At 39.0% G+C, this 16,156-nt stretch overlaps 2 protein-coding genes across 2 annotated transcripts; both read left to right on the forward strand.

Annotated features, from left to right (window-relative positions):
• Positions 1–640: 640 nt before the first annotated feature.
• LOC116255185 (pentatricopeptide repeat-containing protein At3g56550-like) lies at positions 641–1,456 on the forward strand. The gene has a single exon (XM_031630969.1). It carries the CDS (start codon positions 641–643, stop codon positions 1,454–1,456), a length of 816 nt encoding a protein of 271 aa, XP_031486829.1.
• A 6,314-nt stretch (positions 1,457–7,770) lies between these two features.
• On the forward strand, positions 7,771–11,025 carry LOC116254737 (cytochrome P450 76T24-like). Its single transcript, XM_031630286.2, has 3 exons — positions 7,771–8,081; positions 9,136–9,731; positions 10,236–11,025. Exons 1-3 carry the CDS (start codon positions 7,793–7,795, stop codon positions 10,845–10,847), a joined length of 1,497 nt encoding a protein of 498 aa, XP_031486146.1. The 5' UTR covers positions 7,771–7,792; the 3' UTR covers positions 10,848–11,025.
• The last annotated feature ends 5,131 nt before the right edge of the window (positions 11,026–16,156 follow it).

Here is a 16,156-nt window from a genome sequence, read left to right on the forward strand (position 1 = left end):
ATGAGGGCCATTTCTGATGCAAGGTCAAGAAGTTAGAAATGTACAAATCGCGGAAGTAATGACGTTTTCTTTTTCATCTCATTTGATCATTGAACATCCACGGAAATGGCCTATGCAATGTATGTTTTTGACGGCCATTTCCATTGCGATGATTCATGACGTTTTGATATGCATGTTAGATCTAACCCTCTGAATGTAGCTTGTTGGATCCTACCCATTTGGTTAGTCTGATCTAGCATTTTCCGGTTGTGAATTATCCTATTTTGCCATGGACTGTTTCTCTTGGGTTTGTATGCCGGTTCCCCTGCTCCGATGGACGGAAATGCCTGAGGGAACAATGGGTGCAGCGGTTCCCCTTCACCGAATCAACACCATTCTCTCTCTCCTCCGACGTTGCACCACCTTCCAAACCCTTCAGAAAATCCACGCCCAAGTCTTCTTGAATGGCTACCAACAGAACATATCCATAGCCACCATGCTGGTCAACCTCTATGCTCTCTCTGTCTTCGGCAACCTTCAGTTGGCTTGCTTGATTCTGCAGTAGCTCCGCAAGCCGAGCATCCACATCTGGAATTCCATTATCAGGGCCTTCTCCCAGAGCTCATCCCTCCCTTTGGAAGCGGTCTTTAATTACAACAGAATGGTGGCAGCCTCTTTCTCCCCCGATAAGTACACCTTCTCCTTCGTGCTCAAGGCCTGCACTAGAGCTGGTCTGGTGCAGAAGTGCAAGGAGGGCCATGCATCGATTATGAAACGCGGGTTCTCTGCGGACGTCATCGTGCAGACGAATATGCTCCGTGCTTATGCAGGAAATTCTTTAATACAGTGTTGCCGCGAACTGTTCGACGAAATGCCTCGGGGAGACGTCGTTTGCTGGAATGCCATGCTGGCTTGCTGTTCACAGGCTGGGCTTCACGAGGAAACATTGCAGACTTACGCAGAGATGCTGGATGCTGGAGTTGCTATCGATGAATTCACACTAGTCAGCTTGCTTTCTTCATGTGCCCATGTTGGTGCTTTGGAGCTTGGTGAGCAGATTGATTGGTTTGCTCGAAGAAATGGGTTTCTTGATAACATTTATATTGGTAATGCCTTGATCGACATGTATGCAAAATGTGGGTGCATTGAAGGAGCTAGCCATGTTTTGGAAGGCATGCAGCACCGGGATGCCTATACATGGAATACACTGATTGTTGGTTTGGGTACCCATGGCTGTGGTGACAAGGCGATTGCAGTTTTTCAGCAGATGCGTGCTGCTGGATTCAAACCTAATTCCATTACCTTCCTTGGGGTGTTTTGTGGATGCAGCCACCAAGGTCTAGTTAAGGAAGGGGAAGAGTACTTCATGAGAATGAGCACTGAATTTTGTTTGCAACCTGATATTAAGCATTATGGGTGTATGGTGGATCTCTATGGCCGTGCAGGCGAACTTCAAAAGGCATTTGAGATGGCTTAAGAGATCCCAGCTGGTGGTGGTGCTGATCTGATGCAATAATATGGCGGACTCTGCTTGGTGCCTGCAGGATTCACAAAAATTTGAAATATGGTGAAATGGCAATGCAGAATCTAATAGAATTTGGTGAACATAATGCAGGGGACTGTGTTTTTCTTGCTGGAATCTATGCTGATAATAATACCCAGGGAGTGGCTAAGATGAGGAAGATGGTTAAGACCAGGGGATCAGAACAAAACCTGGATGGAGTTGGATAGAAGCTGATGGTGGTGTTCACAAGTTTGTTGTAGGTGATCATTCACATCCAAGTTCGAAGGAGATTCATGAGAAAGCAAGAGAGATCATGTGCAGAATAGGATATAGTGAATGTTTACGGTGGAGTTGGAAGAGGAATGCATTGAGAACTTGGGAAATTATTATCACAGTGAGATGTTAGCCATTGCTTTTGGTTTGTTACGAACACCAGATGGTGTGACGCTTCGGATAGTAAAAAATTTGAGGGTCTGCAGGGACTGTCATGCTAAGACCAAACTCATCTCAAGGGTTTTCAACAGAAAAATAACAGTTAGGGACACGGTCAGATTTCATCATTTTAAAAATGGACTTTGTTCCTGTAAAGATTATTGGTAAAATGCTTACAGATTTTGTATGTAAAATTGTTACTTTTCAGCCATGGTTAAAGATACATATTGATGAATTGATGTGCTAACAAGCGCAAAACTTGGGGTGGATTTTCAAACACGGTAACAAAGGGATGAGTGCGTCAAATTATTTAAGATGTCTGAATTTGAAAATATCCATTGGAGAAAGAATGTGTAAAGAATTCTCATCCCTGCCTTGTGGTTGAAGAATCCATTCTTACAGTGGTTTGAGATTTTGTGATAAATGCTCTTTTCTTTTTTCTTTTTCTTTTTTTAACCAGGACTAGCAGGTTACTATGTTCATGTACATGAGAAAATAGGTTGATATTATTTAAAATATATTTGCAGGTTTCTTTCTTTTCAAGAAGTTGCCATTTTGTTAAAAAAAAACTCCACTTTAACCTTAAAAATTAATTTAGAACACAAGAAGACAAATAGATTCAACTATATTAATGGCCTTACCACCCACCTCTAAGAAGGTGATAGAGGATGAACCTGGCAGAAGAGATCAATAAGTTCAAACAAAAAACCCCACATTTCTGAATTTCCTAGTGTCGCTCTAAGTTTTTGCTACAATTGTCAAATAATCACATCCAGGCATATGTTTTTTTTAGTCCTTACGGCATGCAGGGAACTAGCTTGTGTTTGATATCCTCAGATCTTGATGAGACGCTGCATAAAAAGGTGCGCTTTGGGAGACCCTGAGTAGCACATGTTAAAAACCATGGTTTCAAGGTTGGTTGGGTAGGTGGTCTGATCTTAAATTTATAAATCTGAGATCCGTGGGGAAACAACTGCACCCTAAAAGGGCCACTTGGTTGGGAATTAGGATCCATTTATTTAATATTTAATAACTGAACCTGTTTTTTTTTTTTCCTATTATGAAACCAAATCTTTCAAGATTCTGTAAATGGGGGCTTAAAGATAAAACTGCAAGACAAGTTGGCATTCTTAGGTTCAAGGCCATTGGAAATACTAATCCACCCAGACCAGCAAAAAACCTTGATTACGCAGTGGCCGGGTTCTTTCAGACTAGTGGAACTTTCCATAACTACTACATATGGTGAGCCCATGAGAAGGATGACTGAGATATGGGGTTTCAGCATTCAAGGCTGAAGGCAAATTTTTTTTGTTCTAATTTCAATTATCTTGTTATTTAACCTTCCAATATTATGGAAAAATCAATTTTGGTCGAGGGGCCATTCATCACTAGATCTTATTTATATGATGCACCTCTGGATCCATAAAACATGACCAAGTAGAAGCAGATTAAGTTCTTCAAGCGCACTAACCTTGTATTCTTATATTAATCTCTAAATCTTACATAAATTAGTGGTATACATTTTCTGTTTTTGTTCCAGTTTCACACAATAACCAAGAAATCAAAGCGGGTCACTTGAGGAATCTTCATTCTGTCCTCAAGCAGATGGAGAAGGCTTTAATCTATGGTACTCAAACAAAGTCATCCTTGGTCTACACTTTTCTTTACCCTTTTATTTTTACTTATGTGTAAGTAACTTGAATGGCGCAACACATATTAACCTCACGAGATGAAGATTGACATTAACTTTATATTTCGCAAAGAAAGACAGTCTTGTTTTCAAAATAGCCAATTGAATTGGTGTTCAATGAGTGGAATCGTCTAATGCATAATTTCTTGTTTTTTAGGCGTTGAAATTTCCATTGTTGGCATGGGTACAGCTGCCTGTTAGGCATGTCTATGTTGCATAGCTACCACCTAAAGATGGTTGCTGCTCTACAGATTTCATGATTCAAATATTTTCCTGTTATTGTATGACGTGCATGAATAATCATCGTCTTCTTACTTCTGTGGATTTTTAGGTAGGATGAGATGTGTCTTTAATGATGTACGCTTGTTGTTCTCAATTTCTTCCCGTGCTTAATTCCTTTTTCTCAGTTTAGGAACGGTGGGAAGCATTTGCTTACGCTATAACTTGTACAAATTATTTAATTATCTGTTCTTTCTTGTAAATGTTAATGCGGATATTCATTTGAAAAGGGGTTTTATGAGCCTCAGCCAGTGAATGCAAATGTTTAATTCTGTTCTGTAATTAAAATCAAGCTAGGCACTAATTGTATTATTGACAAGACTGAGATGGACTGCTGTGATATCTCTGAAAGCAGAAAAAGTAATATATAGAGTTGAAGATCCTATTGAGCAGCTGGTAAAAAAACGCTAGTATTGTCTTCATGTGATGCCTCAGCTAACAAGGTTTTATGTGTTTGCACTTGAACTTCCATACGCAAGAGAGATTTGAGAGGCGGAAACTGTGAACTCAGGGCATGGGACTCCTAATGATATTTGTGGATATGTTTCATTGTCCAACCTTTTATATTTGTCTGTAAACAGTTCTATTATGTGTTTTTATTCCTATTAGCATGAAAATTTTTCTTGTAATTTATTCTAATATTGCAGATGCTTCTATTCTACCTTTCTAATTTTACTTTATTGAGACCAATGGAAGCTCAAAGAGCACTAAATCTGCGATCTCTGCAGCTAGCAGTTGGCAGCTTGAGAAGCCTCAGTAGGCTTTGGAAGGAGGAGATTAATGGCGGCTCGACTGACAGTGGAGCAGTTCCTCCTCATCTCTCGTTGAGGAGTTTCCCATCCAAGCTGAATTTGGAAACAGGTGTGTTTGCTGCTTCAGCATTCTCATATTATCTTTGCATTGGAGAAGGAGCATGTAGGCAGTTGTTTACAGCCGCACCACATGTACACAAAGAGAAACCATGGCTAAAATACATAAACAGTCGCTATTGCATGCACCGGCTCAAGGAAATTAAACCGTGGTGTTAGCTACGGTTTCCACCGCGCCTAACAATAAATCTACTTAGCAAAGGATGACGGTCAAACATGGACATTGGACACATGTCTTTATACTCTGCGAACACATGTTATGATTTTTACCATCACAAGTGTCAATAAATAATTAACCAAGAACATCTCTCTCTCTCTCTCTCTCTCTTTCTCTCTCTCTCTCTATATATATATATATATATATATAAACCAGATACTTAGATCAAGGATAAAAAGCATGGCCACTGATTTTTTGTTTCAAAACTATTTTGAATACAATGTAAACATCTTAATATATTTAGAAAGTCTATTTTGATATAAAACATGCTTTGATTCAAGTTGTTTTAATGAAAAATGTTGATTTTTTTATTATCATGTTATGGGGTCCATTCATTCTTTTTTATTATAAAACCACCATTAAAGTCTAACAAATGATCAACTTAATATATGTTTTGCATCAACCCATTATTAAGATCGTACCTAATATAAAGTTAGATTACAAAAAAAAAAAAAAAAACTTTAAAAATGAAAATCAAAGGGTAAACTTGAACCAAGGGCAAGTCTGCTAGGCTGAAATTTCACCAGTGAAAACTTTGTGAAAGCTTTCACCGACACATAGAGAACGTTGGTAAAACCATTATTACTAATGTACATGAATAAGTTGTCGACGAAAGGGCAAAATATATCAACGCACACGCCAAACGTTGGTAATGTTTTGTTGGAAAACACTACACTGACCCAAGGTATACAACATGTCAGTGAAAACTTATTTTTACCAACATATGTTTCCAGACTGTTGGTAGAAACAATTTTTCAACGATATGTATCTCGCACGCGTTGGTGAAGGCCAATGTTCATGCACGTCTTCATCCAGGAATAAGTAAAAGTCAATTTTCATTGACATCACCTCCTGGACGTCTATAATAGACTTTCAACTACATGATTTTCCCATGCGTCGTTGACTCAATTTTTTTTTTTTTTTTTTTTTGTAGTAACTGTAGATAGAAAATCAAAATTTAAATATCTGTGTTCCATTCCGGTTCTTGAAACAGCCAAAAAACAACTTGAACCATTCCATACAGCATTGTGAAGGCAAGGAACCTGTCCAAAGAGTGAATTGGGTCTTGAAACACAAAAATCAATTCGCCGCACCAGTTCATTGTCGTGGCAGAGTCAGAAATTTTTGTCACAGGGGCCAAACTATAAAGTAGCTATCAGAAATTTTTGTCACAGGGGCCAAACTATAAAGTAGCTAGTATGCAGATGACTTATACCTATTAGATCACCCTAGACCCGAATGACCTACGACCAGAACATATAATTCAAAATTTAAATAGTCCAGACCCAGATTTAATGAACAAGATCCAGAATAATGACTCAAATCCAAATTATACTTCATAATTTTGGCTTACAAAGAAAATACGCCATAGTTGAAGAATTATACAACATTATTGGATCATTTTTTGTTAAAACACTTAGTATCTATATTGGTTGTGGACCCAAATCCCAGATAAAGGTATAATACCACAAAACCAATGGGTTTTTTCTTTTTCCCACCTTCTTACAACTAGGGGTGTACAAGGAGAGTTATGAGGTGAGCTCGAGCTCGACTGGCTTAATCTCATGTCCCCTAATATATATACTTTGCTTAAAATTTGCATGTTTTTGTTTACGCCATTTTAGGTTTTTGAAATTACAAAAATAAGTATTAATGTTTAACGAGCCTAATCAAGCTTATTCGAGTTGAGTTCATCCAACTCGAACTCGACTTGTTGACAAGCTCTAGTCATCAGTTAAGCTCGAACTCGACTCGTTTAACTTACGAATTGAGCTCGGGTCCAGCTTAACCGAGTGAGTTTGAGTTCGTTGAAGATTCCAACTTACAACGCCTTTCATTCTCAACTTGAAGTCTGTCATTCTCAACTTGAAGTCGGCAGAGAAATTAAACCTCACCAGAAAGCTGGCCCTTCTATCATATTGGTCTATGACAGCTACGAGGGCTAGGAAGTCTTAACATGTGTGAACAAGAGGAAGAAGAGGAGGGAAGACAAAGTTAAGTGAACCAGTTGGTCAACAAAAACAATTTGTAACTATTTAATAAATATACACAAAAAAACTAGGACATATTCATGCAAGACAAATGTTTATATATCTATTTTAATTTTAAGACAAATTCATAAAACAGTTACAAATTATTTTTTTTTACCAAACATGTCTTAAAAAGACTTTTTTTTTTGTTTTGTTTTGTATGAAGGCATTTTTTATCTTTTTATAAAAGTCAAATTGTTAGCTGGCTCTTTTCGATAAAGGTTTCTTTTTTTTTCTATTTTTCAGTTAAACTGTATATTTTTTATACTTTTTTTTTCCTTTGAGTTTTTTTTTTTCAAAGTGAGTAATTACTTTTTCATTGCCTGGGTGAGAGGCTTGCCCTCCAGTGTCTCTAGCACCCGGGTTATATATATATTTATTTATTGAGCTTCATATTTTTATAAATAAATGTTTTATTCACTTTTCGAAGCAATTTAATAATTTATTGTAAGGCGACCAGTCAATCACGCAAAAGAGTATGGCCCGTTATATCAAAGGTTCACACATTTCGAAAAGTTATTCTTCGTATCAGAATGTGTCAGAATGTGGTTCAGAAAATGTTTGTGGTTCAGACATGATAGTTTAATGTCAAAAGATGCAGGTTGGCTTTCTTTGAAAACTGTCCACCGTGGTTCAAAACAGACCAAGAGTCGGTATACGAGCGCAATTGATTACGGTCGCTACGTCCGTTGAAGACGTGCTTACGTCACAGTCCACATTACTTAAGCTCCGGACGGGCCTTTGCTTGCACACCTTTGCTTTTCCTTCTCCATCTGTAAGGAGCTGAGAAAAATGGCGGATCCACTCGAACTGTTTCTATGGTTCGTTACTTTCTTCGCGTGCGTCTACAGTTTCCGTCTCCTCTCCGTAAAATCCAGCAAGCTCCCGCTGGGTCCGGTGGGTCTTCCGATCGTCGGCTCCCTCTTCCAGATTGGCACCAAACTCAATGAGTCCCTGGCGGAGTTTGCCAAGGAATATGGCCCGCTGATGACGCTGCGGCTCGGCTTCAAAACCACGGTGGTCATCTCCTCCGCCGAGATGGCCGCGGAGGTGCTGCAGAAGCATGATCAAGCCTTCGCAGGTATAACACTGCAAATGGGTGCAACCAATCAGCGGGTTCCAAGCCTTAAATTTGTCATTGAAATAATCCCTTTCAGTCCATGGCAGCACAGCAACGCGCCTAAGCTTCTTTTCTTTCCTTAGCTACATGGTCATAGGCAAGTGTAGGCTTGTCCGGGCAACTGCTCACACAGGGCCCAATTGAGGTCTCATAGTTATTTTTTCATTCTCATAATTATTTAGTATCCTTCAATTAAAAATTTCTATTTAGTATCCCTCAACTAAAAATTTCATACTTGCAGCAACCAATACTGGTAGAAGTAGTTGGTATGGAGCGGTGGATTACGTACCATTTGAAGTTGGTTCGTGAAACACTGGTTTAATCTAAGCTTGTTATATGCACAAATTTGTGCATGATGCAAATGTATATAGGTATGTGTGCATGATACATACCCATAAGAGTGGGCCACACTATCTTAAAAGTAGGTCAAAAGTCCACATATGATGCACGAAGAGATATACATGGTGCACCCCATCAAATTTGGCTATGTATGTAATTCAACTGTTTCATTAAGTCTTCCTTAATTTTTGAGGTTCATTGCCAACGGGCCCATAAATATTCTTCATAGTGAATTAGGTGAAATGACCCAAAAGGCCTTTAGTCTATTAAGAAAAGGTCACTCCTTACGAGGGCAAAGAGGGAACTCAGTTTTTATAAAATGTTAAAAACATCCATTTTTTCAAAAATGGCCAAAATACCATTCTAAGAAGCCGGTCCATTTGTCTATTTACTTCCAATGTTTCAACAGTGAAAGTAGCGTGAGTAAACTATTTGATTGGATTTGGATGATTCAGATGCCATCTCCAATGGGAACTGACCTCCAAATCGATCCATGCATGTATGAAAACTGCGTACATGGGCATATCAATGGCACGGTTATTATCGAAAAAATTTTATGAATTTGTATTATTGACATACGAAGTTGATATATATATATATATATATATATAATGTGCATGGAGCCGAATTAAGTGATATATATCTGTGATACTTTTGTTCGCATCTTCGTCCGTAGGGCGAAGCGTCATGGACGCAGCCAGCCCATTTGACCACTTCAAGTGGTCGCTGGGGTTGGGACAGAATGGCCCGAGATGGCGAGAGATGAGGCGCATCTGCAACAGTGAGCTGTTCACTCCCCGAAGGCTGGACTCACTGAGGGAGCTGCGTGAACAGAAGGTGCAGGAGCTGCTGCGCCATGTCCGAGAGGCTTGTCAAGGCGGCCAAGCAGCGAACGTCGGTGAGTGCGCCGTGGTGACCACTCTAAACTCCATCTCCAACACCCTCTTCTCCCAGGACACCATGGGCCTCGTTTCGGAGTCCGTCACCGAGTTCAGGGCATTGGTTTTCGACTTGGCCAGCGCCCTTGGCTCGCCAAACATCTCAGACTTCTTCCCACTGCTAAAGTACATGGACCCACAAGGGATCAGGCACCGATCAGAGGTCTGCATCAAGCGGTTCTATGAGTTGCTTGATGAGATCATAGAGAAACGCAGTACGTTGTATTCTATCAGCAAGGTAGGGAAGAAAGGTGACTTCCTGGATGTGCTCCTCGAGCTGAGCACGAAGCCGGGGTCAGAGTTCAAAAAGGAATGCATCAAGCCCTTGTTATTGGTATGGTTCTATATGCTTCTCTTACTTTCTTCTCATAGGTTATTTTATGGAAGTCATGTGAAACTCTCAGAAAGGAATAGCATGGTTAGTCATGTGAGACTCTCAGAAAGGAATAGCATGGTTAGTCAGTTGGTAAGCTGTGAAAATCCAATTTTTAGTTTGTTTCATGTGAGTGTTATTTCTCTAAACTATAAAGAATGGAAGTGTGACACTCTAATTAATGAGTATACTTCTTCCCACTTAGGTTCTTATGTAGAAATTATAAGACTCAATTCTAAACTGCAAAGAATGGATGTGTGGCACTCTAGCCGAAAAGCATGCTGCTTTCCACTTTAGTTTCACTATAACCTTAAACTAGGAGAGTAGAGAAAGGAGAGGCTTTAACCTTTGCACTACAAGTTAGTGGATGCCATGAATATATGGACCTAATCTTATTCGAATTGACAAGAAATATTAGTTATAAATTGATCATTCATGATTGGCTCAAGCAATTCTATGCAACAGGAAATGTTTCTTGCCGGCACTGACACAAGCTCCAGTACTATTGAATGGGCAATGGCTGAACTGCTCCTCAACCCTAAAAAAATGGAGATCCTACGTTTGGAACTCAAACAGATCATCGGCGAAGATCGCGTGGTTCAGGAGACAGACATTCAACAACTCCCTTACTTGCAGGCGGTCGTGAAAGAGACCCTGAGGTTGCACCCACCAATTCCCCTTCTTGTCCCCCATAGAGCGGATGCCACCACAAAGGTCGGCGGATTCACCATCCCGAAACATACGGAAGTGCTCGTCAATGCATGGGCGATCGGCCGCGACTCCTCCTATTGGGAGAACCCGACAGCTTTCTTGCCAGAGAGATTTCTGGAGTCGGATATAAATTTCAAGGGGAAGGATTTTCATTTCATTCCTTTCGGATCAGGAAGGAGGATGTGCCCTGGCATACCTCTGGCCATCCGCACTGTTCATCTAGCACTTGCTGCGCTCATCCATTCATTTGAGTGGAAGCTTCCAGAAGGGATGTCGCCAGAAAAACTTGATGTAGAGGAGTGCTTCGGGCTCACCATGCACAAAGCCGTGCCTTTGTTGGCTGTTGCCACTCCTATAGTAACTTGAAGTGAATCAAATACATATACAAGTGACTTTCTTGGTTAGATCCAAATATCAATGTAATATGCAAGGGAAGTCCTAAAAGGAAAATAAATCTTTGGACTAACTTACACTATTGTAGTGAAAATTTCAATATCCTCTGGTTTTATTAATGAAAGCACAAGCTTTGTTTGTGGTTGTTGAATATTTGGCATCCAATTACATTAAAATATGAAAGAGATGACGCTGATGCCTCCACTCTTTTGGATGATAAGTCCCCCCATCGATTACAGCCAATCACACTTCCGTTGTAGCTCAACCTCCTGTCATGAAGTGTGTCATGTGCCTTCATCTTTTTGTGACCAATGGTATTCAATGGGCATGTCTCACATCTATGTCAGCCAATTATATATAAATATATATATAGTCCCTCAATTCAAAATCTTCCATCAAACCAAGGTTGTCTATGTGGACGGAGATGAATGACTTTTATTATTATTATTTTCTTAAATCCTACTCCTCACCTACCACCACTGTTGGAAGCTGATGGAGCTTTGTCAAAGGGAAGGGGGAGGCCCAACAGCTTCCTCCCCCATCTCCCCCCATCCCATAAGTGGCCCAGCAGAGCCCTGGCGAGCTAGACGGCTACAGCAAAGGGGACCTACTTGTGGGGTGATGAGGGAGGAAGAAGGCGAAGAGAGATAGAGAGTGAAAAGGGAGAAATGTGGGTCATAGATCATACAGTTCAGATTTGATGTCTCATAGTATCCACTTAAATGTGGAGTCACCGTTGAGTTTTCACGCACACACACACATACATATACAAATAAATATATATAACTGTTTGCATCCCCAAAAGTTTTGGTTGGTTTTGGAGTGCTCCAGAAAAATGAGGTTTTGTTTTAAAATAGAAAAGAAAAGGACTCGCCCATCAGTACGAGGATCAACCGTTCCCGGCGCCCTTATCGGGGGTAGTCAACCCAAGGGCTTGTTTATCATTTATGCATTTCGTTTTAACTTAAACATCTTTTTTTTTTTATTCTAAATGCGGTACAGAAAAATATTGAAAGTTTGATGTTTCAAACTTTTGAAAAGATTCTTGAAGGATCACTTGAGAATGTGAGACATTTTGGGAAAAACTAGAATAGAAAAATCCTTATAAATATCATTTGGGAAACTTGGAAAATCATTTTCAAATCACTTTAGTATTCTCTTAAGACATTAAATAGGTTTGAGATTTTGCTCTAATTCGATTACCACCTAATTAGAGCTCCATCACATATTGCTTAAGTTCCTTTAGAGACGTGTTTGTGCTCATTTGTGATGTTAAGTGAATGTGAATGCATGAATACATTGATCCTATATGATTAAAAAATAATGAAGCATTCTTACCACAACATTCATCTAAGACATTCCTACCATAACACACATCTAAGGTTTTTGTTTTGATAAATATCATATATAAGAAGGAAAAGTTTTTGAAAATGGATTGGGGTTGTAGGTCATCAAACATGAATTCAATATTGGGTCATTACTTGAGTTATGATCTTAGTGAAGTCGGTAAATGAAAAATTACAATCTTAAATAACAAGAGAAAAATATTGAAAGAATGGAAGAGATGAAAAACTTCCATAGTGATAGAGAGAGAGAGAGATAGAAAATGACATATATATACGTGTACATACCATCACATATGCACATATATGAAAATTTGTAACAAATGATTTTGATTTGAATAGGGAGAGAGATTTTTAGAGGAAAAGAGAAATACGTATACATACTTGCATGTGTATTATAAGAAAATTTACAAGAGAGGATATTCGTCTTGAAAAGAGAGATAAAAGATTCAAGAGATAGAAAATAGAACACATATACACATGTATTCATGTATTTATGAAAATTTGTAAAATATGTAAACATAGATAGAGAGAGATAGAAGAAAATCATCATGTGCATACATATGTATATAGCATGTATATACATACATATCTTCATGAGATTAAAAATTAAGAAATGAAAAATAACCGACTTCAAATTTAATGTAGGCCGGAGGGGAGCTTGAATTCATGCAAGAGCCTAAGCTAAATCTCTAAAGTCACATTAGAGAGGGCATTTGCTTTTCAAAATCTTTTGTAAAATATGATTTATATACAAGTATATAATGTTATTATTTGGTTTGTTACAAGGAAAAATCTTCCACCGTTGGGTATGGAGGAAAATCAAGCAACATAATGAGACACTCGTTAGAGTTTCTAATTGGATGATTAAGAAGGAAACTATATGTAATGATATGAGAATGTATTTTTAATATGTACATATTCGTGAAGGTTTCACGGGTTGAATAAGTCCCAACCTCGAAAATTAATATGAAGATAAAATAAAGTACTCCAAACCATACTCTCATTCCCATCATACATTCACATATGAATGAAAAACCAAGCAACTATGCGTGGACAATATATAGACAATATTCAATGAAGAAAAGAAAGAGAGAGGATGATAGAAAGAGAAAAGTTCAACTAGGAGGGAGGACATGATTTAACTATGAAATGATATACTATCTCATCTTTTCATGCTCCCGGTGCACTTGAGCATAGCCTTTTGTCTCTAAAAAAAAAAGGTTGAGTGTTATCTCCTTTGGCCATGAGGAGATGAAGATGAGAGAAAAATGAAGAAAGAAGCAATGCTACATTCAATAAAGAGAAAACATGATTTAACCATGAAATGAAAGATCATCTCATCTTTCCATACTCCCGGTACACTTGAGCATAGCCTCTTGTCTCTAAAAAGAGGTTGAGTGATATCTCCTTTAGCCATGGGGAGATGAAGATGAGAGAAAAATGAAGAAAGAAACAATGCTATATTCAATAAAGAGAAAACATGATTTAATCATGAAATGAAGGATCATCTCATCTTTCCATGCTCCCGGTGTTCTTAAGCATAGCCTCTTGTCTCTAAAAAGAGGTTGAGTGCTTTCTCCTTTGACCATGGGGAGATGAAGATGAGAAAAAAAAAAAAAGAGAACAACAACAATACTATATTCAAGAAAAAGAAATAACAATATTAACAAGAACGTATTAATGAAGAGAAAGAATAACAACAACAAAAATGCTTGAAAGAGCATGATTTAATCATAAAATAAAATACTATCTCATCTTCTCATGCTCCCGGTTAGACCTAAGCAACGGGCCGAGCCGGCCTGGTAAAACCCGGGCTGGGTCGGCCCGAAACCCGGTGCAGGCCCGGCCCGGCCCGACCCATTTGGTAACAAAAAATATTTTTTTAATTATAAAATTTTTTTTAGAAATCTAAAATATATTTTTAATAATAAAATACATATTGTTAAATTTTAAAAAATTAAAAAAAATATTTTTAAAATTATAAACGGGCCGGATCGGGCCGAGCCGGGCCGCACATCAAGCCCGGGCCCGGCTCGCCGGGCCGTTTTCTCGGCACGGACCCAGACCCGACCGGGCCGGGTACCAGGTACCAGATGGGTACCCGGCCCGTTGCCCAGGTCTACTCCCGGTGCACTCTGCATAGTCTCTTGTCTTTAAAAAGAGGTTGAGTGCTATCTCCTTTGCCCATGGGGAGATGAAGAAGAGAGGAAAATGAAGAGAGTGATGAGAGAGATGATGATCACGTACCTCTAATGAGAAATGACCTAAGAAAATGAACAACAATGCTTGAAGTGATTTTGGACTTACCTTGAAAGAATCTCCAAGATAATGAAGAGGATGCTTCCAAGAGAGTTCTAGCTTACTCCAAGTTGGAGAGGAAGAGGAGAAATGGAAAGAAGAAGAGGGAGAGGGAGAGAACTCAAGAGAAACCCTAAGTCTTCAAGTGAGAATACTTTAGGTTTCTCCTAAGGGCCACTCTTGCCCAAGAGGGGGGAAGTGGGGGGTATTTATAGAGGATTTTAGAGACAAAACCCAAAATTTGATTTTTTTTTTAATTTTATAACATTTTCATTCGAATTTCACATAATTTTGCATTATTTTGAAAAAGAAATGGTTTGAAATGAGTTTTGATTGACCCTTAGGCCTCTGAAAACATTTTCAGAAGAGGGATGAGCCTTTGCCAACCCAAAAAGACCAAAACCACCCCCTAAAGGACAGTTTTTCGTCAAAAAGGAGGGGTCACAACATGCAGCGCGACCGTGCTATCCCGCATGGTCGCGCGTGCGTCATTCTTTTGCGTGCGCGTGCGCGGTCGTAGGATGCGCAAAAGTGCATGTTTTTTAAATTTAATTAAATGATAAAATAAATAAATGTCGTTCATAAAATAAAATTATTGAAATGGTTCTTTTCCTTTTTGTTTTTTTTTTGTTACAAATGCGTGGTCGACTCCATTTTTGGTGATTCCAAACTTGCTCTAAATCCGATTTTGGTTTAGTCGATTGTCAACTCATTCGAGCGTGCGACTTGGGTTTAAAAACACATTTTGGAGTGAGAGGTGAATTTTTAAAACAAAGGGAAGGTCTATGCACACGCAAGACTCAAATTTTGTCATTTTGAACACAATTCAAATTTTGGATCTGAACTTGGGTTTATTTCGGATCTTCAAAAAAAATTTAGAAAAATTTGGGGTGATTAAAGATGCCCCTCTTTGTTGCTAAGCCGTGTTAGCCGTGCTTAGTGACAAAGATAAGCATCACAAAATTTTCAAACAAAATATGTGCAGAGCGACGTTTCAGGCTTATCACCTCACCTCAATGGGTTGTTTGAGCTTAAATTGTACGTTTAACCCCTTGCCTGCACGTGTTTGCTGATTTTAAATTCAGGTTTAACCCCTCTGAATGAGTTACCTTGACTTGCATCACAAGTTGAACCCTTTAACTGTGTGGGTTGCTTTGACTTGTAGCACATGTTTAACCCCTTTACCTGCATGGGTTGCTTCGGCTAGCATTGCAGGTTTAACCCCTTGCCTGCATGAGCTGCCCTCATATTACAGGTTTAACCCTTTACCTGCATGGGTTGCTCTCATGCCTTGAGTGATAATAATAAGAATAAAAAAAATGTCCCTGTGTAATTGTCATGTTTTACGACTGTGAAGAATCTATATTGAATAGTAGATGTAAAAACACACATATTTGACATTGATTGGAAAATGAATACAAGAGAACTAGACATAAAATTTCTTGAGGTAAAGGGCATTAACAGGATCGGCAAGTTCCAACCCATCAGCATCAATTAGTTGGTATGAATTGTGAGGCAATGCTTCCTTAATGACATATGGACCTTCCCAATTTGGTGCCCACTTGCCTCGTGGTCGTCCTCTGAGGTATACCACTGATCGTAGAACTAAGTCATTCACTTTGAACTGCATCTCGATAA

Source organism: Nymphaea colorata, chromosome 5 (assembly GCF_008831285.2).
Source record: "Nymphaea colorata isolate Beijing-Zhang1983 chromosome 5, ASM883128v2, whole genome shotgun sequence".
Classification (NCBI taxonomy): domain Eukaryota; kingdom Viridiplantae; phylum Streptophyta; class Magnoliopsida; order Nymphaeales; family Nymphaeaceae; genus Nymphaea; species Nymphaea colorata.